Raw genomic sequence first — 24445 nt, 5'->3', positions numbered from 1 at the left:
CCAGGGGTCAGCAAACATTTTCAGCAGGGGGCTGGTCCACTGTCCCTCAGAACTTGCGGGGGGCCGGACTATATATTTGGGGGGGGGGGGTGAATGAACGAATTCCTATGCCCCACAAATAACCCAGAGATGCATTTTAAATAAAAACACACATTCTACTCATGTAAAAACATCAGGGAGGCCCCACAAATAACCCAGAGATGCATTTTAAATAAAAGGGCACATTCTACTCATGTAAACACACGCTGATTCCCTGACCATCTGCGGGCCGGATTTAGAAGGCGATTGGGCCGGATCAGGCCCCTGGGCCTTAGCTTTCCTACCCATGGATTACACCCTTCCCCCCTCCTCAATCTGCCCCAGAGGATTGGGGTGCTTTCTAGAATTGTGTGGGTGGTAGCGCATGGCTGCTGCAGGAGAAAGGAGAAGTATGCCAAGATCGTCTCCTCCCCACTATTGGAAATTAATTTATTCTACCTAACAATGACAGGATTATTTTTAAACATGATTTGGCAACTTAGTTAGAATATAGGGAAAGAATCCTCAGTGTAAACTAGCGTTCTATGCTATGGTCATTTTTCTTTATGCCATACTAGGTAATAACATTCTGAAATATTACTTTTATGGTGGGAATGATTACTTAAGAAAACACTCAAAGCATGATGGAAGACAGTGAGAAATGAGCCTAATCAAAACGAGCATAAATTCTTGCAAACAGAACTGATTTTACCAAATTGTAGGGAAGGGATGGGTGGAGGGGGGAGAGAGAACTGTCTGCCCTGGATCGGTTGAGGGTGCTTAAAATTGATAATCCTAACCTATTCTCTGCGTTTGCAGATGTTTCCTTGTTATGGTTGCAAAGCATGTGGATTCAACATTTCAAATAGGTCCAGTATTTGCTTATGTTATCTGGTGTTTATATGTGCCAAATTGGAATTTTATTTTGAAAGTGCAGACATAAAAATACACTTGAACAAAAAGACATCTGCCAGCTTGCTATAAAGCCCACATTTTAGCAATACTGTCAGGTTTACAGTGCTATTAGTTGGCTTTCACTACAATTTATTCTCTGGCTCCTATACTGTCAGTGTGCTCATTTTGTGTGTGAAAGAGAGGGCAGGGAGAGGGAGAGACTGCTTGATTTCCATCATCTTTAAATGATCTAAAATGTGTAGGTTCAGAAGGAATATGCATCCATGAATATACAGATATATATATATATATATATATATATATATATATATATAGGAAGAAATTCAGCATAGTGCTAAGGAGATCGCTCTGGCAGCAGAAGCATTCCTGCTTGCCTGCTGGAATGATCTGCCCTCTCCCACACCGTCCCACACTGTTCCAGGGGTTCTGCCCCCAAATCAGATTGGGGGCACATGATAAGTGTATGGAAGGAGGGGGAGGAGGAGGAAGAAGAAGAAGAGGGAAAGCCCTATTGTACTAGTGCAGGGATGTCCAACAGGTTGATCGCGATCTAGTGGTAGATCCCCGGAAGGTTTTGGTAGATCACGGTCGATCGCTGGTTCCCTTTCCTTTGTTGTTGTTGTTTAGTCGTTTAGTCGTGTCCGACTCTTCGTGACCCCATGGACCAGAGAACGCCAGGCACTCCTGTCCTCCACTGCCCCCCGCAGCTTGGTCAGACTCATGCTGGTAACCTCGAAAACACTATCCAACCATCTCGTCCTCTGTCGCCCCCTTCTCCTTGTGCCCTCCATCTTTCCCAACATCAGGGTCTTCTCCAGGGAGTCTTCTCTTCTCATGAGGTGGCCAAAGTACTGGAGCCTCAGCTTCACAATCTGTCCTTCCAGTGAGCACTCAGGGCTGATTTCCTTCAGAATGGAGAGGTTTGATCTTCTTGCAATCCATGGGACTCTCAAGAGTCTCCTCCAGCACCATAATTCAAAAGCATCAATTCTTCGGCGATCCCTTTCCTTAGCGTTGGTTAAATTGAATCCCTTTCCTTAGCGTTGGTTAAATTGAATCCAGCCCCTCCCCCTCCCCCCACCCTCCATCGTCTCACGATCTGCGGAAGGGAAGATGGAGTTTAGTTATTTAGTGAGTGGCTGTTCTTTTCTCTCCCCAAGAACCCCCCAAAATGGGTTCCCTAAAAAAAGGTCAACAAGTTTGAACTGAAGCACCCAAAAACAGGGGTAGATCACTGCCAGTTTTTAATTCTGTAAGTAGATCTTGGGAGCTGGCCGCCCCTGTGCTACTAGTGGAAGTCTTTGTGCAAGCTTCCACTAGCAAGACTAGTTGGTTGGTTAGTGTATTGTTGCAGGCTGATGAAGAGTTTAGAGTTGCACTTCATATCCCAAAATGTGGTAGAACATAGAAGGCCCCTCGCACTGCACCACAGCCTCAACCCATCATTCACACTCTCCCTCTCACATGTGCGCGCACACACACATACAGACACAGACACACAGTATATGCATACACACCAAACCACCACCATCACAAAACTGTCTATCTGTGTTTGTTTCTCTGTCATATTTATTCCATTACGACTGTGTTATCCTTTCACTTCTTGAACACATATTTAATAGACTAAGAACTGTGACTTCCATTTGATAACACAATGTAGGGAGCAACAACTGAGGACGGAAGGGAGGTGCTATTCGGGGGTGAAAGGAAATTTAGCTCTAAGGCCCCTTGTGATTATCAGTTCTTATATATTTCCTAAATAAAAAAGAGATTTTTCTGAGAATTTGAGTGTATTCAGAGATGGGGGGGGGGGGGGTTGTATGTGTGCACTTCTTCACACTGCAGTTTATGGGGAAAACAAACCAACTTTTCAGACATATGAGCAGAAGACCAAGTATTAGAAGCCCTTCCCCCTTGATTTTTTGGTTTTCCTTTCTGAAATGCCTTTAGATTTCTTAAGGATCACCTTATAAAACAGACATCCATTAAGTTCCAGAAAACACGCAGAGTATTAACTTGTGCAAAACTAGCCCTGGGAAAGAGCATGTTTTTAAATACATGGTCCAATTAGTTCTGCCGCATTTGAGCACTTAAAGAAAGAGCAATTACAAAACACCTCAAGTTGGGGGATGCTGAATAGATTGTGCGCGTTTTTTCTCCCCATGGTCTCTCTCATGGAATGAAATCCTGTTCAGTTATATTCCACCAACATCTCACAGACAGTTATTGGTGTCAGTTTAATAATACTTGACAATAGTGCTAATTTAGAAACAACAACCCATTGCTGAAAAATGTAAGTTTTTGTTCATTTGACATTTGTGCTTAGGGTTTACAGAATTTTATGATTATATTTTGGTTCGGGTCAATAGGGTGTTTTCCCCTCTTAACTATTTTTAATTTCAGTTGTGTTGCATTTAGCTTCCTTTTCTTAAAAAAAGAAACATTTTCAGTACGGTATATTCCTTAGGATTATAGGAAGCTGCCTTATACCAAGTCAAACCTCTTGCTCCCTACTGCCTCCTAACTGACAGCAGCTCTCTGGCAGGGGTCTCTCCCAGCCTTCTCTGCAAAGACCAGGTATTGAGTCTGGGGCCTTTTGCATGCAGAGCAGATGTTTTACAACTGAGCAATGGCTCTTAAAAGAACCAGTGCAGCGTATCAATTCCTTGGTGTGATCTATGTCAGATATTTCACTCTCCCAGACAGCTCAGGACATTATATACAATGCCTGGTGGCCATCCATCCAAGTTGGATAAGACAACAGCAAAGAATGGCTTGGGCATCCTCCTGTTCCTTTTGTTCAACTTTTGGCAGCTTTAATGGTCTTAATTGTAACCTATTTTGCAGCTTCATGTTCCTATGATCTGAGCAGCATGGGCTGATCATGTCCTAAAACCTACATGTTGAGAGTCTTCATCTCCCAGAGACATCGAGTTTACTATTTACACAAGGAGAATGTTTCCCTGGTGACAGCTTTCGGCTCCTCTGGCAATGTTGCTGGTCCGTTTTCTGTGCGAGTGCCTTTGGAATGCACTGTGTCTCACTGAAGATGAGTCTTGGTCTCTCACTCTTTCCCTCTATTTCTCAGGGGAACCATCTGGACACACCGTGTCTTATTTCTGGAAGAGAGAATCCTCAGTCGGTGGACTTCCTTCACCATTTGGAATGCTGGCAAACAGGGAAGGAAGCTCTTTAGGAGTTTGACTCCAGCCAATCAGAAAAAAGTGAGTTTACAAGGAAAATGCACACATGAATGCCGCTTAATAAATGTTCATTCTTGCTGCCATATATTTTAATATCCATTTACTTAAGTTTCATTCTTCCACTTATTATCTCTGTATGAAGAAATACATAGCCATATTTACACTGCTGGTGGGTTTTTTTTAAATGCTAAAATTGGTTTCAAAATGGCATAGCTGAGACGAGATGTCATCCTAAATGCCCCATGAAAGATACTTTTGGGTGAAGCTGGCCGTGCTGTTTCAGGTTGTCTTGTTTATGTGTGACTTGTTACCCTTTCAAACATGCACCATGATTGCAGTTGTAGGCTTGTTCACATGTGAACACTGAACACAGGTGCAAGCTGTGTCTATATATATGCAAATGTTTGTGTGAAAGAGCACACACTTCTAGAAAAATAGCACTGCTTGCTTTGATGCCTTCCCGGGAACAGAGCAGAATAATGCTCAATAAATAGCCAACTTTGTTTAATCTCCCTGCAAACAAATCAGGACAAATGTTCAATAAACAGGTTGTCTGGAAGCAACCCCACTAGAATCAAATGACTTTCCCCCCTGTAACTAGCCTTGAACCATTAATGCACTCCCAAACAAATGCAGAGAGAAAGCATGAGAAAGAAGACATGATAACCTGTTTAATCAGCAATCCTGAGACCACCCATCCAGGCAACGGAAAGGACACATACAGCCCACAAAGTACAGCACTGCACATTTCGTCAAGACAGATTTAGTTAACAGAGAATAATGTATTGTCATAAACTGAGTTAAAATGCATTGGAAACCAGGCCCTGAAAGCAGACAACAACCAGTGCATTGAGTCTGTAATTTCATGGATTATATTATTATTTTTATTAAGTAGGGTAGTTAGTACCTAAAGATGTTCAACACTATATAAAACATTTTAAAAGACAGGAGTCCTGCCTGCAGCCATTGGTCATCTGTAGAAAGGTCTGATTGTAAGAAATACTTAAATCAAACCATATAGCCCTCACTAGGATTTCATCATAATTAACCATGTGAATAAAAGCATACAGTGGTACCTCTGGTTACAAACTTAATTCGTTCCAGAAGTCCATTCTTAAGCTGAAATCATTCTTATCCTGAGGTGCACTTTCACTAATGGCACTTCCTGCTGTGCGCACGCCTCTGGCGTGCAACTTCTGCTCACATCCTGGAGCAAAGTTTACAACCAGGAGCAACTACTTCCGGGTTAGCAGAGCTTGTAACCCAAAGCGTGCATAACCAGAAGCATTCGTAACCAGAGGTACCACTGTACAGTCATGCCACGTGTTGCGTTTGCTTCAGGTTGCAAGTTTTCAGGTTGTGTCCCGCGGCGACCTGGAAGTACCGGAAAGGGTTACTTCCGGGTTTTGCCGCTTGCACATGCACAGACGCTCAAAATGATGTCACACGCATGCGGCAAATCAGAACACACAGACACGCAGACGCAGGTTCTGTTCCTCTCTGGTTGCGAACGGGGCTCTGGAACGGATCCCGTTCACAACCAGAGGTACCACTGTATATAGTAAGGGATTGAAAACCGCCATAGCAGTATGCCTCCCAAGGCAGTGTCTGGAAGGAAGAGGTAGGAGATAAACATACATGCATTTCTGTCCTGCTTTGTGCAAGCTAGATGCAACTTACAGCACCCCTTATCCAGAAAACGAACCAGACTGTAGAATATTCTGCTTCGGAATATCCATTTCCCACCTCTTAGTGACAAAGAAAGCATACTTCTGTACATTTTCCAGATGTCAGCTGAAACTCAGTTTTGGATAATCTCTCAAAAGCAATGTCATCACCTGGAATCTGTGAAAATTGCAGTGAGGGAATATGCAGTTGGACCCAGCTTCTCGCTTGTGTTCGGTGATAGCTGCACGTGAACCCAGTTCTCCTGAATGCTTGTTCAGTACTTTATTTGCAAGGCCACCTTCCTTCACTGTAAACTTAGCATTGAGTGGATTATTGCCAGCATGAGAAGCTTAAGTTCTGGACACATGCAAATGATTACTACTTTTTAAAGCTGACTGAAGTCTGTGCACTCCAGAATGTTGAGTCACCATAGTCACTTGAGTGCAGTTTGCAAAATGGTTTGATGTTGCTATGGAAATTTCATCATTTTCCTCCATTGTTGTGCAATGCCTTCTACAAAATCCCCTGATTTGCTTTCATTTATCTTGGATTCCAGCTGATGTAATTGTTTCAGAGACAGTGGGTGGGGATGAGGATTCAGTCTTACACAAGGCAAGACCTCTGGACACAGCAAGCCAGCCTCAGGGACCTCTTTTCCCAGCCTGTTGCTTGTTTAGCCCCCTCACTTATTGGCTGAAATTCTCACTGGTGTGAGCAAGATACAACTTCCAAAACTTGGCTTGCAATTGGCTTCTTAGTCCCTGATAAACTTTTGTGCCATTTATAGAACCTCATGCTAGAAACTCAAGGTTGCCACCCACTGAGAGAAGCCGTGGTGCAAGAACAGAATGATGCAGCTGTCTGTGGTGTTTCGCCATCAGGCGAGTCAGCTTTTCCCCTTATTACAAAATGGAGAAGCTCTTCCTAGTGCTGGTGTGGCTCTGATTAACTGAGATGCTGACATTCTTCCAAGCTGACCTTTGCATAACATTTGCTTTGGCAACACTTAAGGCCAGGATATTATTTTGCTTGTATCAAGGTTGTAATTAGTCTCTTTTCTTTCTACTTTATTTTGCTATGGAAAACAGCTGGCAGCATTAACCCTTACATTTCTGATTGTTGTTTTATTTTGATGGTTGTCTTTACTGCAGCTTTTTAAGGGAAACTGCTTACATTACACACCTCCTTCCCTAACATGTAGCTGTCTAAACAGGAGAGCGTTTCACTAGATTTCTGGTCAGTGAAACCATTCACATGTATGTGAGATTAGCTTTTTGTGCTCAGTGGTTGAGATCTGCAGGGTACTGAGCTTTCAGAAGAGTCCAGTGCATGTTAGAACTTAGGTGCTTCCAACTGAAGCACATAAGTTCTTATTGGATCAAATACATTGGGTCTTTCCTCTGACCAGAGTCCAGCAGTCACAGAACTCCTGGTTTGGGTTTGGCTGCCCTTGGCTCTTCCTATCTGTAATCCTTTATCATTGCCTTTTCCCTCTTTCTGTTGACATCAAGGTTGCAAGTGACAAGGTGCAAGGGGTTGTTTTTGTTTTGCTTGCTCCTTTGTCAAGCACTATGCATTTATTTCCCCTTCATGGATCACTGCCTTGCCGTGGCGAAGGGGCTTGAATACCTCAGAGAAGCTATGAGCTATGCCATGCAGGGCCACCCAAGATGGACAGGTCATAGTGGAGAGTTTTGACCAAACGTGATCCACCTGGAGCAGGAACCGGCAAGCCACTCCAGTATCCCTGCCAAGAAAACTCCATGGACAAAGACAACAGGCATATAAAAGTTATGACGCTGGAAGATGAGCCCCTCAGGTCGGAAGGCGTCCAACATGCTACTGAGGAAGAGCGGAGGACAAGTACAAGTAGATTCAGAGCTGATGAAGCGGCTGGGCCAAAGCCGAAAGGACGCTCAGTTGCGGATATGCCTGGAAGCGAAAGGAAAGTCCAATGTGTAAAGAAAAATATTGCATAGGAACCTGGAATGTAAGAACCATGAACCTTGGTAAGTTGGATGTGGTCAAAAATGAGATGGCAAGAATAAATATTGACATCCTGGGCATCAGTGAACTAAAATGGACGGGAATGGGCGAATTCAGTTCGGATGACCATCACATCTACTACTGTGGGCAAGAATCCCGTAAAAGAAATGGAGTGGCGCTCATAGTCAACAAAAGAGTGGCAAAAGCTGTACTGGGATGCAATCTCAAAAATGATAGAATGATCTCGATACGAATCCAAGGCAACCTTTTAACATCACAGTAATCCAAGTTTATGCACCAACCACTGGTGCTGAAGAAACTGAAATTGACCAATTCTATGAAGACTTACAACACCTTATAGAAATGACACCAAAGACGGATGTTCTTCTCATTATAGGAGATTGGAATGCTAATTGGGAGTCAAGAGATAAAAGGAACAATTGGCAAGTTTGGCCTTGGAGTTCAAAACGAAGCAGGGCAATGGCTAATAGAGTTTTGTCAAGAGAACAAGCTGGTCATCACAAACACTCTTTTCCAACAACACAAGAGACGACTCTACACATGGACATCACCAGATGGGCAGCATCGAAATCAGATTGATTATATTCTCTGCAGCCAAAGATGGAGAAGCTCTATACAGTCAGCAAAAACAAGACCTGGAGCTGACTGTGGCTCAGATCATCAGCTTCTTATAGCAAAATTCAAGCTTAAACTGAAGAAAGTAGGAAAAACCACTGGGCCGGTAAGATACAATCTAAGTCAAATCCCTTATGAATACACAGTGGAAGTGAGGAACAGGTTTAAGGATTTAGATTTGGTGGACAGAGTGCCTGAAGAACTATGGATGGAGGCTCGTAACATTATACAAGAGGCAGCAACTAAAACCATCCCAATGAAAAGGAAATGCAAGAAAGCAATGTGGCTGTCCAACAAGGCCTTACAAATAGCGGGGGAGAGAAGGCAAGCAAAATGCGAGGGAGATAGTGGAAGATACAGGAAATTGAATGCAGATTTCCAAAAAATAGCAAGGAGAGACAAGAAGGCCTTCTTAAACGAGCAATGCAAAGAAATAGAGGAAAACAATAGAATGGGAAAAACCAGAGATCTGTTCAAGAAAATTGGAGATATGAAAGGAACATTTCGTACAAAGATTTCCATAATAAAAGACAAAAGTGGAAAGGACATAACAGAAGCAGAAGACATCAAGAAGAGGTGGCAAGAATACACAGAGGAACTATACCAGAAAGAAATGGATGTCTCGTATACCCCAGGTAGTGTGGTTGCTGACCTTGAGCCAGACATCCTGGAAAGTGAAGTCAAATGGGCCTTAGAAAGCATTGCTAATAACAAGGCCAGTGGAAGTGATGATATTCCAGCTGAACTATTTAAAATTTTAAAAGATGATGCTGTTAAGGTGCTACACTCAATATGCCAGCAAATTTGGAAAACTCAGCAGTGGCCAGAGGATTGGAGAAGATCAGTCTACATCCCAATCCCAAAGAAGGGAAGTGCCAAAGAATGCTCCAACTACCGCACAATTGCACTCATTTCACACGCTAGCAAGGTTATGCTTAAAATTCTACAAGGCAGGCTTAAGCAGTATGTGGACCGAGAACTCCCAGAAGTGCAAGCTGGATTCAGAAGAGGCAGAGGAACCAGAGACCAAATTGCAAACATGCGCTGGATTATGGAGAAAGCTAGAGAGTTCCAGAAAGACATCTACTTCTGCTTCATTGACTATCCAAAAGCCTTTGACTGTGTCGACCACAGCAAACTATGGCAAGTTCTTAAAGAAATGGGAGTGCCTGATCACCTCATCTGTCTCCTGAGAAATCTCTCTGTGGGACAAGAAGCTACAGTTAGAACTGGATATGGAACAACTGATTGGTTCAAAATTGGGAAAGGAGTACGGCAAGGCTGTATATTGTCCCCCTGCTTATTTAACTTGTATGCAGAATTCATCATGCGAAAGGCTGGGCTGGATGAATCCCTAGCCGGAATTAAGATTGCTGGAAGAAATATCAACAACCTCAGATATGCAGATGACACAACCTTGATGGCAGAAAGTGAGGAGGAATTAAAGAACCTTTTAATGAGGGTGAAAGAGGAGAGTGCAAAATATGGTCTGAAGCTCAACATCAAAAAAACGAAGATCATGGCCACTGGTCCCATCACCTCCTTGCAAATAGAAGGGGAAGAAATGGAGGCAGTGAGAGATTTTACTTTCTTGGGCTCCATGATCACTGCAGATGGTGACAGCAGTCACGAAATTAAAAGATGCCTGCTCCTTGGGAGAAAGGCGATGGCAAATCTAGACAACATCTTAAAAAGTAGAGACATCACCTTACCAACAAAGGTCCGTATAGTTAAAGCCATGGTTTTCCCAGTAGTGATGTATGGAAGTGAGAGCTGGACCATAAAGAAGGCTGATCGCCGAAGAATTGATGCTTTTGAATTATGGTGCTGGAGGAGACTCTTGAGAGTCCCATGGACAGCAAGAAGATCAGACGCATCCATTCTTAAGGAAATCAACCCTGAGTGCTCACTGGAAGGACAGATCGTGAAGCTGAGGCTCCAATACCTCATGAGAAGAGAAAACTCCCTGGAAAAGACCCTGATGTTGGGAAAGATGGAGGGCATAAGGAGAAGGGGACGACAGAGGACGAGATGGTTGGACAGTGTTCTCGAAGCTACAAACATGAGTCTGACCAAACTGCGGGCGGCAGTGGAAGACAGGAGTGCCTGGCATGCTCTGGTCCATGGGGTCACGAAGAGTCGGACACGACTAAATGACTAAACAACAACATGCATTTATTTGGAAGCTACCCCATGATGACATTCATATGCTGGGCAGTTGACCATGAAGATTTTGATGGCTCAGTATAAATAGTAGGATGGTTTTTTGGAATGCATCATGAATTCAACAATCCTGATCTTTTACAGCTGCTCAGTGATGTAAACACCCATCCCATTTCACACTGGTGGCTGTGTAGGTGCCTTTTCATGTCTGAGGGTAGCCTGGATAGGAGAAGAAACTCTAGTTTGAAGACCCTGCTGAACAACAACAGGAGGAATCAACCTGTTTCCCACCCACATCAAACACTACAAAAGACAGAGACGTGTACCCTTGGCAGTCAGGGCACCTTTGTCTCCCACACCCTGTTAACTGGGGACCATTTTCATGGACCAACCTACATAATGCCATGGACTGTTGCTTTAACGTTCAGTTTTATGGGCTTCATGTCTGAGCAGTTTTAAGGAAGCCCAGCTTCCTAGCTGCACCTTTCTCAGATTCAAGGGATTGACAGGGCAAAGTTATAACATTTCTGCAAGAGTGAAGCTGAACAGACCCCTTTTGTTTTAAAAAAAACAACATCCGATTGACCTCAAGGTTGCAGCTGTAGATAGAAACCCAGATTTTTACTGGATGCTTATAGGGTCTGTTTTGTCTGCTATTTGCTTGTCAGTCCAGCTTCAGCATCGTGAATGTTTGGGTTACTTTTATGAGCTTATTCCCCTTATTGATTCAACGCAAGCAGATTTAATGAGAAAAGCACAACATAAGCAACATAGGCTACACATATGGGAATGTGCAAGTCCATAAAGTTTTCTGTACTGGAGATACTATGCAATTGGATTTTTTTCAGACTTGTTTAAAGTTTATTCTGTGAGTTTATGGATAAAATAATGCATATCAGAAGGACTGGAAATGCTGTGCACACTTCCTGGGCTTTTGCCCAAATGCACAAAGGTATCTATGCAAGCTCTGGCCCCAACACAGGCAACCAGCTACTCATACGATCTTCGTGCAGTTACGTTGACGGTCTGAAGAGCTATGCACGTTCAGTTGAACTGGCTGAAAAAAACTCTCCAGAGTTTTACACTTAATCATATGACTATCTCAAGAGCAGCTAGTGCACATGGGGCCTGGGTTTCCATGCGCATATATATGTACCTGATTCCTGAATCCTTCCACATCAAACAAAAGGGGTGGGGAGATTATGGAAGGAAGTTGGACTGGGCAATAAGAAAACATGGCCAGAGTTTCTTCTGCAGCAGACAGTTTGCAACCTGGTCCCCTTAAATGCTGCTGGACTCCAGTTACCATCAGCATGGCCAATAGTCAAGGATGATGGGAACTGTAATCCAATAACATCTGAAGTACCAAAGGTTCCCTGTCTCTGATTTAGAATCCTGGTTTCCACTTCCCTTCCCCACAAAAGCATGGCTATTTCAGATGATTTTGCAGTTGGACCGGAGGCAGTCAAGCTCATTGGTGTCTGCCAAGAGCAGTGTCTGCTCAATATACCAGACACCGTTTTTCACTCAACATGAGATCGTATAGGCATTGCAGGAGCTGTGGAATTATGACCCTTTCCCTGGAATATTGTGTTTTCTGATTGTTAGAACATTTGCCTTCTTGGTATATATTATGCAATACTTCATGCAGTCTTCATAAAAGACCTAGGGGCCTACTGATCGGAGGGAAATAAAGTGTATAGCTCAATCCTAGTATTTTCAAGTTAGCAGTTTGTGTAAGCCCTTACCCAGAGTTCTGTTTATTGCATAAACAATTAGGCATAAATTCTTGCTACATGACTCTTCCCCCCTTCTAATTAAAAGGTAAATAGTGATGGCACAAAAATAAGCATCTTAAGACTAGACCACCCATGTGGGATATAGGTTAGTGCAGGAAGTACCTATTCCGAGACTGTTTGCGCACTATTTTAAACAGTTTCTGTGCTACCAAAGAATGAAAATTATGCATACAGAGGCCTCATATTTAGACTTCATACATCTGATTGTGTACTGTAGGTTGCTTTCACTTCTTTTTACTGACAGAAATATTCATCAAGTGCTATGTTGGGTTTTTGTTTTTTTCAATGTTATGCCAAATATTAGTGCTCTAACTTCAGTTTTGTAAATTGGATCTGGGAGGCCTGGATTGTGGCCAAGTTGATCTCTCAGCCTCAGTTCTTCCTATGTGAAAATGGGAATAACAATGATGTGTTTCACAAGTGCTGGCCCTTAAAAAAAAAAAGTGCACCATTAATCCAGGCAAAACTGTATAGAAATTGGAGGCTTCTCTTTCACCTGTGTCAAAAGGGAGTTTCTTGTTATTTATTCAGGTACAGTGGTGCCCCGCAAGACGAACGCCTCGCAAGACGGAAAACCCGCTAGACGAAAGGGTTTTCCGTTTTGGAGGCGCTTCGCAAAACGAATTTCCCTATGGGCTTGCTTCGCAAGACGAAAATGTCTTGCAAGTTCCTGCGAGTTTCCCCCCCTTTCCCCCCCTTTTCCTAAGCCGCTTATCAGCTGATCCGCTGATAAGCCGCTTAACAGCTGATCGCTAAAAGCCGCTAAACCGCTAATAGCGCTAATCCGCTAAGCTGTCAATGGGCTTGCTTCGCAAGACGAAGAAACCGCTATACGAAGAGCCTCACGGAACGGATTAATTTCGTCTTGCGAGGCACCACTGTACTACAAACCTTAACCAAACACACCACTATTTGCATTCTATATTCATTATTTTCTGGTTTTTATTATAAGTCATCTTCTCGGTCAGATCTACAGCAATAAATAAGGTAAAAAATTGAGTGAATAAATATTAAGCATACAAGCCTAGATGGCAAAGCAAGACTTCAGAGATGGCTGTTAGCACCCTTTATTACACAGCTCGTTTAGCCTGATCTATAGATACTGCATTACTGAACTTTTTTTGTAGATCCCTGTGTGATTCTGCAAAAACATCATGTTCCATCTTGGGAGTTATCACACCATCTTAATTGCTTTACTGTTTCCTTGTAAGTTGTGTGTGCTTTAAAAAAACAAAACCCAGAAAGGCGAATATACAAATGTTTTCAATAAATTGATACGATTTTGATAGAACCAACTTTAAGTTGAAACAGTTTATTCCCTCCTCCGATAGATGTAGCTTCTCTTTCCTCGGTTTTGCTTTTTTTCAGAATACATTTTCTAATATTCTTGGCTCTGGGTTGAGAGCTCATCAATCTTCCATCCTGCTAGCAGATGGATTTTAAACTGCTAAAGTGGCCACTTTAAGCTGGGCATAGATGCCCATGGGAGTAGTGTGTGGAAGGAGAAATTTTGTTGATCTTGACCATTTTTTAGCAACTTGGTTGGGGCACTGTGTGTATGGTCTCTGACATTTGGGCAATAGTTAAGATAACTTAAAGGCCAGTTCCTGTCATCACTGCCCATCATTGTAGCCTTAACTTGTACTGTGTTTTACATGGTGTCTTTCACTAGGACCTGGCAACAGCATGGAGGAAATAGCTTGGTTCATTAATTTTAATTTTAAACACCTACAGACACCCCTGCCTCTAGACTTGCTTACGTTATCCAAGTAAATATCCTCATTGCTGCGTGACTCTTGTATACAAGCACATTGTTGCTCATTGTGATTCACACTCACTTATTATGGAACTGTTGTTTTGTACTACTATTAAAACAGCCTAGTAGTGTGTGTGTGCACACACATGCATGCACACACACAGAGAGATGTGTGCAACAATTAAATGAAATAGGTTCAATATCCCCATTGTTGCTAAATAACACTTGATCAACTGTTGCCCTAATTTTTTTTCTTTCTGGTCTCCTTTAGGTGACTGCATTTTGTGATGTGGATACAAATAAAATCTCAAAAGGATTTTATACTTATGAAGAATCTAAGGTTGGTAGCTGTCCCGATAAATGCATGTTCTGAATTTCTGTCTAATCACTGTGGAGGAACAATGTCTAAAAATGCATCATCACCAGCTCTTTAACTCTAAATATAGTTGTTGTGAGAGAAGTTGCAAATCCCGCATGGAGAAGCATAAATGTTGGACTCAGAAGACGTAATTGCTATTGCATCAAAATATACAAAATCAGAAAACGTAACTGCTGTTGCATTTAAATATACAAATTGGGATATATTGCTAAAATTCTCTATGTTGCCTGCTTTATTTGGGCTGCAAAATTGGGAACCACTGTAGAATTTGGATTTATATGTCAGCCCCTTAGCTGTTGAAGTAGAAAAGGAAATGGTAGGGTACTTTGTGATAGATGTCAAAAGGGGGGGGGGATCATCTCAGCTACTAGAAAGAAACACACGGCTCCTGTTTCTAAACTCGAGCAGAAACTGCTTATATTTTTTTCCAAGCTAGTCCTGCCAGTCATGAAACCTGGAAGCGGGAGGTGGTGGTGATGGTGGTTTGCTTTTTTTGAAAGAGACATTTGGCTTCTAAGGATTCTAAGCCCATGAGATCCTAGACTTGAGCTAGATTTTGAGAAGGGCTGCAGGATGGGAACAGATCCCACAGCGCATTTGGCAAGCAAGGGGACATCCATGCAAGCTGATATTTCATCTTGTAATATGAACATTGATTTGAGATTATTGGCCGGCTTAGCGCAGCTTTCTAAACAACCTTACAAAGAAATGGAGGTTTTGGTTTGTTACCAAATCAGTGGCCCATAGTAGAATGAAGGGCTCTCTGTCCCGTTCCTGAACACTAGCTGGCAGCCTTCACTCTCCTTATGAATGGCTGTCATCTTGGGTGAGAGTGAATAGTCAGAAGAGAATGAACTATTCAGAATGAAAAGATTGCCTTAGAAATACAGAATGGCAAAGAATGAGAAGCAAAACTAAATTTCTAAACAGAACATTTCCCACTAGGAAATCCAGTTCCTGCTGCTTTTCCTCTTCTTTGCCAGACAGTTACCCTGAATGGGAGGCTGTAAAATTAATACAGTAGAAGAGGGGAAGCCGGGTGGGGTTTTTTTTGTGGGGCGGGGGAGAGAAGGTAGGTTGTGAATTAGCTTCTGTTATGTCAATAAATTAGGCCAGCAAAAGGAAGGATGCTGCTTCTGGGGCTGGATTCTGCTCATTCTGGCATCAATGGGAATTTGCTGCCTGCTTAACGAGGGACCAGGACTTCATATGCAGAGGCTAAAACAATATTTTGAGGAAAGTGAGATATCTATGGGGGTATAATTGATAACTTTTGGGGGGGTAGGAGCCCTAAATGCTGCTTCATCTCAAAATGGCAGTCCTTGAAATAGGAGTATTTCCACTTAGCTCTGGTGAGGATAAGCTTAGGAGAGCAAAACTAAATTGTTGCATGTGAGCCATGTTACATGTGAGCCACTGTAGCGCACAGGGCAGTTCACAATCACAGAACCCAAACTAGGGCAGGAAATACACCATTCAGTTTAGTGGGCTGCAATGCAGCTATGGGATATAAGCTAACAAGAAACGTGCTTCTCTCTCCGCAGGAAAATCCCAAGCCCAGAATCCCTATCCTACATTTCAGAGATGCTTCCCCACCTTTCATTATTTGTGTGAAGTTGGTGAGTATAATTTCATTATCTAAGGCAAGCGTGTGGAATCCACACCAAATTAAAAGTTGTGCTTTCAGTTGCAATAAAGCACGCAGTTATTACTAGTTTGGTTTCATTTGTCCCAACTTGGGGCAATCTTTTGTCCTCATATTGGCAGGTAAAAGGAAGTGTGAAATTGAGGGTTTGGGCCAGGGCTGCACCACTACTGGCTTTATATTTATTGTTGACTGAAGCCCACCTGGTAAGCCAGTGCGTTCTTTGCTGCCTTCAAGTGGTGCTCAGTCATGTCAGAAACACACAGAAAGAGGAATGCTAAAGTTTTAAATTACCTAGAAAAGCACCATATCAAAACCACTCACCCAAGCAAACTCATTTGTTATTGAGAGCTGCAGCTGCAGTTGCATTTTTTCAAAAAACCAATTCTTTATAAATAATGCGTCCTTCCTCCCCCAACCCCCTTTTACCTTTTGTGTCTTTTCTATCATAAGCCCAGGGACTGTCTTGCGGTATTTCTGATCTTTGTAAGCTGCTCTAGAAGTCCTCTTTTTTTACTGAAGAGGAGAATAAAAATGCATGCATTAATGAAATAAAAACATCTCTTTTTAAGAGGATGCATTTTAGGACTCACTTTTCTGGTGTTACAAGGTGTCTTTTCCTAACTTCGTGAATAGTGACACTAAGGTGGGTGAAGGAAGCTATGTCATTAGCCACTACAATTTTGCCTGTGTTGCTCTAAAATTTGTTTTGTTTTCTTGAGAAATCAGCAGGGGAGGAATGATTTACATGGCCCCTGTGGTTTAATTCTTGCCCTGCACTGTGAGAGGGAAACCACTACCTGTTGTTGTTTAGTCGTGTCTGACTCTTCGTGACCCCATGGACCAGAGCAGGCCAGGCACTCCTGTCTTCCACTGCCTCCCACAGTTTGGTCAAACTCATGCTGGTAGCTTCAAGAACACCATCCAACCATCTCGTCCACTGTCGTCCCCTTCTCTTTGTGCCCAAATCTTTCCCAACATCAGAGTCTTTTCCAGGGAGTTTTCTCTTCTCATGAGGTGGCCAAAGTATTGGAGCCTCAGCTTCACGATCTGTCCTTCCAGTGAGCACTCAGGGCTGATTTCCTTCAGAATGGAGAGGTTTGATCTTCTTGCAGTCCATGGGACTCTCAAGATTCTCCTCTAGCACCATAATTCAAAAGCATCAATTCTTCGGTGATCAGCCTTCTTTATGGTCCAGCTCTCACTTCCATACATCACTACTGGGAAAACCATACGGACCTTTGTTGGCAAGGTGATGATTTTCATTAAAGTTGCATATCTCTCCTTAGTGATGGGGATGTGATAGTTAACGTTGTGCAAATTATCCTGCTACTCATAGATGGGGTGTCCTTCCCCCCACTCTGAACATTTCACCTAAACTGGATCAGCTTATTTTTCATCTGATGTAGCCAAGCAGACCTGCACCAGCAGGCAGGTAGTAGAGTTAAACCAAAATGCTCCTCCTCCTAGGTAAGAACTGATGCAAGTGTCCCTGATTCAAGTCTTATAATAGACATAATTTCACTGCATAGCATTAGGCAAGTCGCAATTTCTCAGCCTCTGCAGTATGGGGGATAATGTATACCTGCTGTCCAGGATTCATTTGCCATGGTGTATGTGAAGCACTTTGAACACTTGGAGCATTATATAAGGTTAAAAAGGTAAAGGGACCCCTGACCATTAGGTCCAGTCATGACCGACTCTGGGGTTGTGGCACTCATCTCGCTTTATTGGCCAAGGGAGCCGGCATACAGCTTCCAGGTCACGTGGCCAGCAATTGCAAGAGTGGAATGGGTGTTGAGAAGTGGGAAGAGGACAAATGTTGTTTCTGGGAGCCTGCAGAAATTCATGGAAACAGCCTCTCCCACCCTCACACCACACTGATGTCCAAAAAAATGCCAATTTCTATTCATTCTTATGTATACATACATAGGATATTGTCCATCACTTTGGTTTGGTTTAATGCAAATTTTTAATCATTTGTCTATAAAATGTTGAAAAACTTGTTTATATCACCTATAAAACATGATTAATAGTATACTAAGACACAGATGGTTATCGAATATTGGTAGAATGCCTTGAAGATGAGCATAGATCAATTCAGAGAACGCGCAACAAGAAGGCGCTTTTTTGATTACTGCTTAAAACTTCGGTTGCATTGAGAGTTACCCTTTGCATTTCATGTCAGGAATTTTTAAACTCCCCTTTAAAAAACGCTTCACAGCAGCTAAATGACTTGCCAACTGGAAATGCCTTTCTTCTGTTTCCCCTCCGTTCTCACTTTGCATGAAGCAGACCTTGTTTTGCTTCGCATCCAGTTTGAGCTGAAAACCTCACCCCGCCTCTCTTTACCAGCAAGAAGAAGTGACTTGTGGTTTCTAAGGGTTGGAAGAGTCCCCTCTTTGCAGGCCTGATGGCAGAGGAAATGGTTTCTAAACTGGTTAAAACTTGCTGAGAGAAGTTGAACTTTTGTTGCTCTATGGTGATATAATGCAGGCTAAGGATAAATCCGAGGATTCAAACCGAGATGTATTTCTGGGCCCCTTGAACTTTCGTTTCTGCACAGGCCACATATGAAAGAGGAGATGAAAAACAAACCCACCACACGGCTGTGTATTTAATTTTCCCCCAATACATGAGCCCTTCCTCCTCCCATCCTCTGCTGACACTCCTGAAGGAGATGAAGGGGGAGATGCAGCACACAGTGAGCCCTGCAGAGAAAGGACAGTAGGGAGTGTTTGAAGGGAGAGGGGCAAAAGAGGGAAAAATGCCACAGGCAGGCAGCCTTATTTAATGAGTAGTGGGAAGCCAGATTCAGCCCTGCGATGTTGCGGCACAAAAGCTGCAACCATTATAAGCTGCATTTAAACTTCAGCGTCTTATCTAGGAGATATTATTGCAAACCAGGACTTTGCTGCATTGGGCAAGCAACGGTACAGTTGCTTTGCAATGTTCCATTTTGGACACCACAGTTCAAGAAACATGATGGCAACCTGGAGAGGATTCTGAAAAAGTCGAGACATACTAATGAAAGGGAATGAGTACTAAAACTGCTGCAGATGGAAGAGACACGAGTTCTCTGGTAGTAAAATAAAGTCAGAATTGCACATAAGTGTTCATTTAATGAGAAGCAGCATAGCTCGTATATGATAGATGAAGATAAAGAGGACTTAGGTTTTTAAAATATTTTTGGCAGATGTGGTGGTGTGAGTTGTTAATTTCAGTTTTAAAACATTCCCCAGATTCAGTGTGGTGTTTGTTTTCTCTACCCTCCTTTTGTTTGATCCCTGCTTATGGCCCACTGAGCCATGTATCATACAGCTTAACCTTGTAGTCTCCTTGGTCGCTGCATGATCTGACCCAGAGCTTGCCAAACTGTGTGTCGCGACACGTTAAGTGTGTTGGCTGCAGTGCATAGGTACCTTGTGTGAATGCTCCCCATGCTCCTCCCAGGGCTGGAAAGGGGTTAGTTTAACCTCCAGTTTGCTAGTAAAATTGAATTACTGTGTCACAAAATGATGCATGTCTAAAAAGTATGTAACAGACATGAAAAGTTTGGAAAGCTCTGATCTGACCTTTAATCAGGTGCCTTAAGCTTGTATGGTTTTGGTATACTAAGACACTCACATGACCCAAATCAGTCCTGGATTTGGTCACATGTATCATCTGTATTTTTAACTGCAATGTGCCAAACGTGGAAGACAGTAGCAAGTGATGATTGATTTGTTGTTGTTGTTGTTGTCGTCGTCATCTGGGTTATGCATTCACATGCGACTGCCACATTTATATTTTACTACCAGTAGGTTAAAAAGCATACACAGCATGGCCAGCCCATTTCCGGATTTATCAAGTTATTCCAGCCACAGTAAAAACTATACTGCTTAATTACATAGAAATCAGTGATAACTCCTTAGGAGGTGCCTGGGGAAGAGGGTCTAGTGAAGCCTGGATAGCCAGCCTTGTGCATCCTGAACATCTCTAGCACTTCCAGCGTTGTTAGCCATATAGTCTTAGCAGGGTCCTGGTCCAGATGCAGAGGTGTCTCGTACCAAGTGCATTTCCTTCCAAACCTTCCATTGCAGGTTAGATCTCATGGAATACTTTGCATCTCGATCCATTAGCTATGCCGCCCCAAGCCCAGGGATGAGATCCATGCAACCCTGCTGATTGTCATGAACCCAGCTGATCCTGCTCACCACATGCTGGGATAAGCAATGGCTCCTCAAGGGCAAAGACAGAAGTCTTTCTGAGTCCTGCTACAAAGACATATTTTGAATAGGAGATGGCAGGGATTTATACCTAAGGCTGTGTACGTGCAGAGCATGTGCTCTGCCATTGCTTCAATCGTAATCTCCCTTGCTAATGGGCAGGGGAGCAGGGGGACATAATTTTTAATATCTATAAATCGTAATTTCCAAGTGCCAGTTATACTGTTTTTGTTCCTGCCACCACCCTTCCTTTCTGCATAATTTCCACCAAGTTTCCTTTTAAATATCATAGGCTAGATTTTGTTTTGTCACATACTTTTTCAGTATGAAAGTAGCTGAGATTTCCCCCCCGGCCAGTTTTTATTCAGCATCTCCTCCCCCCCCCCAATCTGCTTTGGGCCTCAGAAATTACGGTAGAAGCTTAAAAGCACAGAATGACTAGACACTCACTACATTTATCTTGCCAGTTCAGAAGTGGAAGCTATGCCAGATTACTGTCATGTAGTAACAAGGGTGTGAACTACGAAAAGGTCACAGGAGTTTGTTGATCTATAAATAGTTAATGCAGCACTGGCTGAGACTAATGGAATTGTTAGGTTTTATTAATGGTTTAGTATGAGTCTATAACTGGGCCCCTAAACTCCAGGGCCAATTGCACCCCTATAGATTGCAGAGCTGCACCACAGGAGTGCTGGGATGCAATTTTATGGGCATTCGCCCAGGTATGTGGCGTGCCTCCATGACAGCACATAATGTGCAGTACTCTGACTTAGGGGGCTTGCGATTGACTCTTAGTCAATCATGACAGGGAGGAAAAGTGGCCAATCAGGAGATGCGGATGGTAAAAAGAGAATTTGACAGCTTAACTGGCAGGCAGGGCCTGCTGAGGGGTTTTTGAAGCAGGATAAAGCAGTTCAGTTTCCTCACATGGGGGGAAAGTACCTAGAAAAGTGCTAGAGGTGTTTTATGGGCAGAGTAAAAGTGGATAGCCATACTAGGAAGAAATAGATTTAATAGAAGCAGTTCTGTGTGGGGAATTGTAAGTTAAGTTATTGTGTAAACCCGAAACAGCATTTCTTACTGAAAATAAGTATTGTGCCTTTAATAGTGAAACCATCAAGCTTCATCCCTCGTTGAGTTTGTTAATAAAAATACAGCTTTTGTTTCCACTCTGCCCCAGTTTTGGTTTGTGCCTAGTTCAGTGAGTAAGTTGTCGCAGGAACCCCAATATCAAGAGTCCTTGCTATGGAATTATATGCTACCACATATAAGGAATCCCTGAATTCTCAGTTCTTATAGACAGGGAGTGACCAAGGCTTTAAAAGGTCAACAGACTTGGTCATGTTGCCACACTCTCATCTTTACTGAGTTTCACTTCACAAGGCTATCTGGCTTTGTGTCACCAAACTGGCAGGCCTCACTAAGTTGTAAGGTCTTTGTGAATAAGATAATTAGAAATGGAGAATCTCATTAAGACTCTGTCTTTGAAGGAACCTGGCTGTCCTGGCGAAATTATCCAGAAGCAAGTATCTACATTTTGGGCTGAGAGAAATAGGGTTTTTCCACCCCCAGGAATGAATGGTCTGTCAGAGATTATGTGTTAAGATGTGAGAAACAGGCTCTCGTTTAGCTTTGGATGACTGTAAGGCCTGGGCTGTTTGCTTTGGAAACAGTTTAAACCTATGGGTGGAACTTCTACAATTGCCAGCTGTGTGGCGCACCTTCCATCCTGAAAGCAGCTCCTGGCTAGCTTGTTTTGGCATTCTCTTTAAAGTCTTGCTTGGTAGGAAGAATTACCCAATGCACACCCTACTGGGTATTCAGTAAAAAAAATATTCAGCACGTGAAAGCAAAGGGTTTCAGCTGGATCAAGCAGAGAATGTTGCTCTCCATGTTTCATTGTGCATGTCTTTAAAGTCTATCCACTTACAAAGCAGAATATTTTTTTGCTGTTGCCCTTAATCCAATTTGACTCTGCACTCCTTTTGTGTTTGGTCAAATTCAGAGAGAGAAGTGCACAATCATCACCCAACTTTTCCAGTTCTTTGTCCACGCAGTTGAAGCTTAATAATAGGGCAGATATTTGAGGTGGCACAATGTCTTGAATTCTGTGATTCAAAAGGTTTTTAGGTTGAAGATATTGTATGCAGCTCTGTAAGGAATGTGTTAAGAGAGAAGGCTCACCATCTCATGCCATGGTTTAATACGGGAACACGCTTTGTTAAGTGGTGGATATTGCTGTAGGATCTCCAAGTAGCAACTAGAATCCAGCTTTGTAAAGGCTTCCATGCAGGTATGTTCTCCTGACATCTGTGGAATTTGCATGCACTTTGGGACTATCAAATTAAGGCAAAGCTTCATGTTAGTGTCCTACTTTCCAAAAGTGTTACATTACCCTTTATTCATACTCAGAAGCAGTAGCTCCTTTGTTGTTACTAATCTTAATGATGGAGTATTATTTAAGTCTAATCCCACTGGAAATATAAATTACAAGCACCCTGAAATTAAAGGCTCAAGAGAAACGCTGAAGTTGCGAATGATGTCAGCTGCTTTTCTTGCCAATCACAAGGTTGGGTGGAGGGTATCATCACATTAGACTGTGCAGGATGGCAAGTAGGCACAAAGTTCCTCTTCGTGAAGTAGGTAGGATTTGGAGGAATCACCAGTAGCCAGAGTTAATAGTCCAGTTGCTTGGTGAAAGCAGCTCTCAATAAAGAACCCATTCATTATGCAAAATCCACCAAATCACTAATATGTTGAGCTGTCATCAGAATGTTATTTAAGTCGCTTGAAAAGTAGCGTCTGTGGGTCAAAAATGTAGTTCTGCTATTGGGTTGTCGTCATCCCCCCCCCCCGGTAGGTCTAGGTCCTCATCTGCAAGACAGTAGTTCCAGTAATAGCAATAGATTTTCCTTCACCTTAGCCCATCTCTGTCCATTTTTAACCTCTACCCTTCGCTATCCTACTTGCTTTTATGCACTCTGTTGAAATCACTATCACCATGAAAGCTGGTGTTGCTCACTTTCTGGTCAAATTAAGGGCCTTGCATTCTCCTTGACCTACCTATTACCTAGTACTGAATCCATCGTCATTGTTTGGGTATAGCGGAACATCAGGTGCTGGGACATTTGCTGTTACCTGTTCTGCAACAGATGGAATCCCACCCCCAAGTCATTCACGGGAAGGGGTAGTGCCCGATCAGAACTGTGCTACAGCACATTCTAAGGTTTATGCTGATACTGTTCAAGCACAAGGAATCTGCCTTTACAAAGCATCAAAGCAGTGTAAGTCTTCCCTCCCCCTACATTACTCCATAAAGGACATGGGGGTAGGTCACAGAATATGTAGAGTTCTATATGTCCAGGGGGTGGGGGACAGCAATGCCATTAGCATTAGACTACAACTCCCATCATCCCTACCTAGCAAGGCCAGAGCTCAAGTTGATGGGAGTTGTAGTCCAACAACATCTGGGGACCCACAGGTTGAGAACCGCTGGTCAAGAGGGATGGGAGACCTGATGAGCTCTGATAAGCCAGTATTTATATGACCCATTGGTCATATTATATGACCCATTGGCTGGAAGCCCCTGGCTATGCTCTGTGGTCATTTCTTATTTGGAATAATGAAACCTCTATTAATAGATAGTAATGGTTATAACATGGATCAAATTTATTTCAGACTTGCATCCCCCCCCCCAATATCCTGGACTGACAATAAATTCCCTTCAGGCTTACCAGTAAGATATGCAGGTATCCCCCATACAGTAAAAGGGCATGAAATGGGAAATGCTCAAGTTTTAAGTCCTTAAATTATTGGACTTTGCAGTGTGATTGTAGTCAAAATGTTCCTACAAGCTCAGCATGTTAGGAAGAGAATCCTACACACCCGTATTGGACTCAGTTCAACTGACAATGACTGTTGCTGTGACTAAACATTAATATTGTATGCTTGGATCACTGAAATGATGTGGTTTCATGCTAGAGGATTTACATAGTTTCGGGGCAGGAAAAGAAGCGAGGGTTGAGAAGGAAGAGAGAGCAAACTATTATCGGTATCTCTTAGTACAGCC

General features: G+C 42.8%; 1 protein-coding gene across 5 annotated transcripts in view; it reads left to right on the top strand.

The window, feature by feature from the left end:
- The window catches only part of B3GNTL1 (UDP-GlcNAc:betaGal beta-1,3-N-acetylglucosaminyltransferase like 1), a 173074-nt gene that overhangs the window by 147493 nt on the left and 1136 nt on the right, over positions 1 to 24445 (top strand). For all 5 annotated transcript variants that reach the window (XM_079966144.1, XM_079966145.1, XM_079966147.1 and 2 more), the window contains 3 exons: positions 4022 to 4157; positions 14416 to 14484; positions 16068 to 16142. In XM_079966144.1, the coding sequence (XP_079822270.1) occupies positions 4022 to 4157; positions 14416 to 14484; positions 16068 to 16142 (280 nt within the window). The remainder of the gene's footprint in view (positions 1 to 4021; positions 4158 to 14415; positions 14485 to 16067; positions 16143 to 24445) is intronic.

This window comes from Podarcis cretensis (assembly GCF_951804945.1).
Source record: "Podarcis cretensis genome assembly, chromosome: 2".
In the NCBI taxonomy this organism is placed as follows: Eukaryota; Metazoa; Chordata; class Lepidosauria; order Squamata; family Lacertidae; genus Podarcis; species Podarcis cretensis.
Note: the sequence above shows the minus strand (reverse complement) of the source record. Positions and strands in the feature narration are given on the sequence as shown.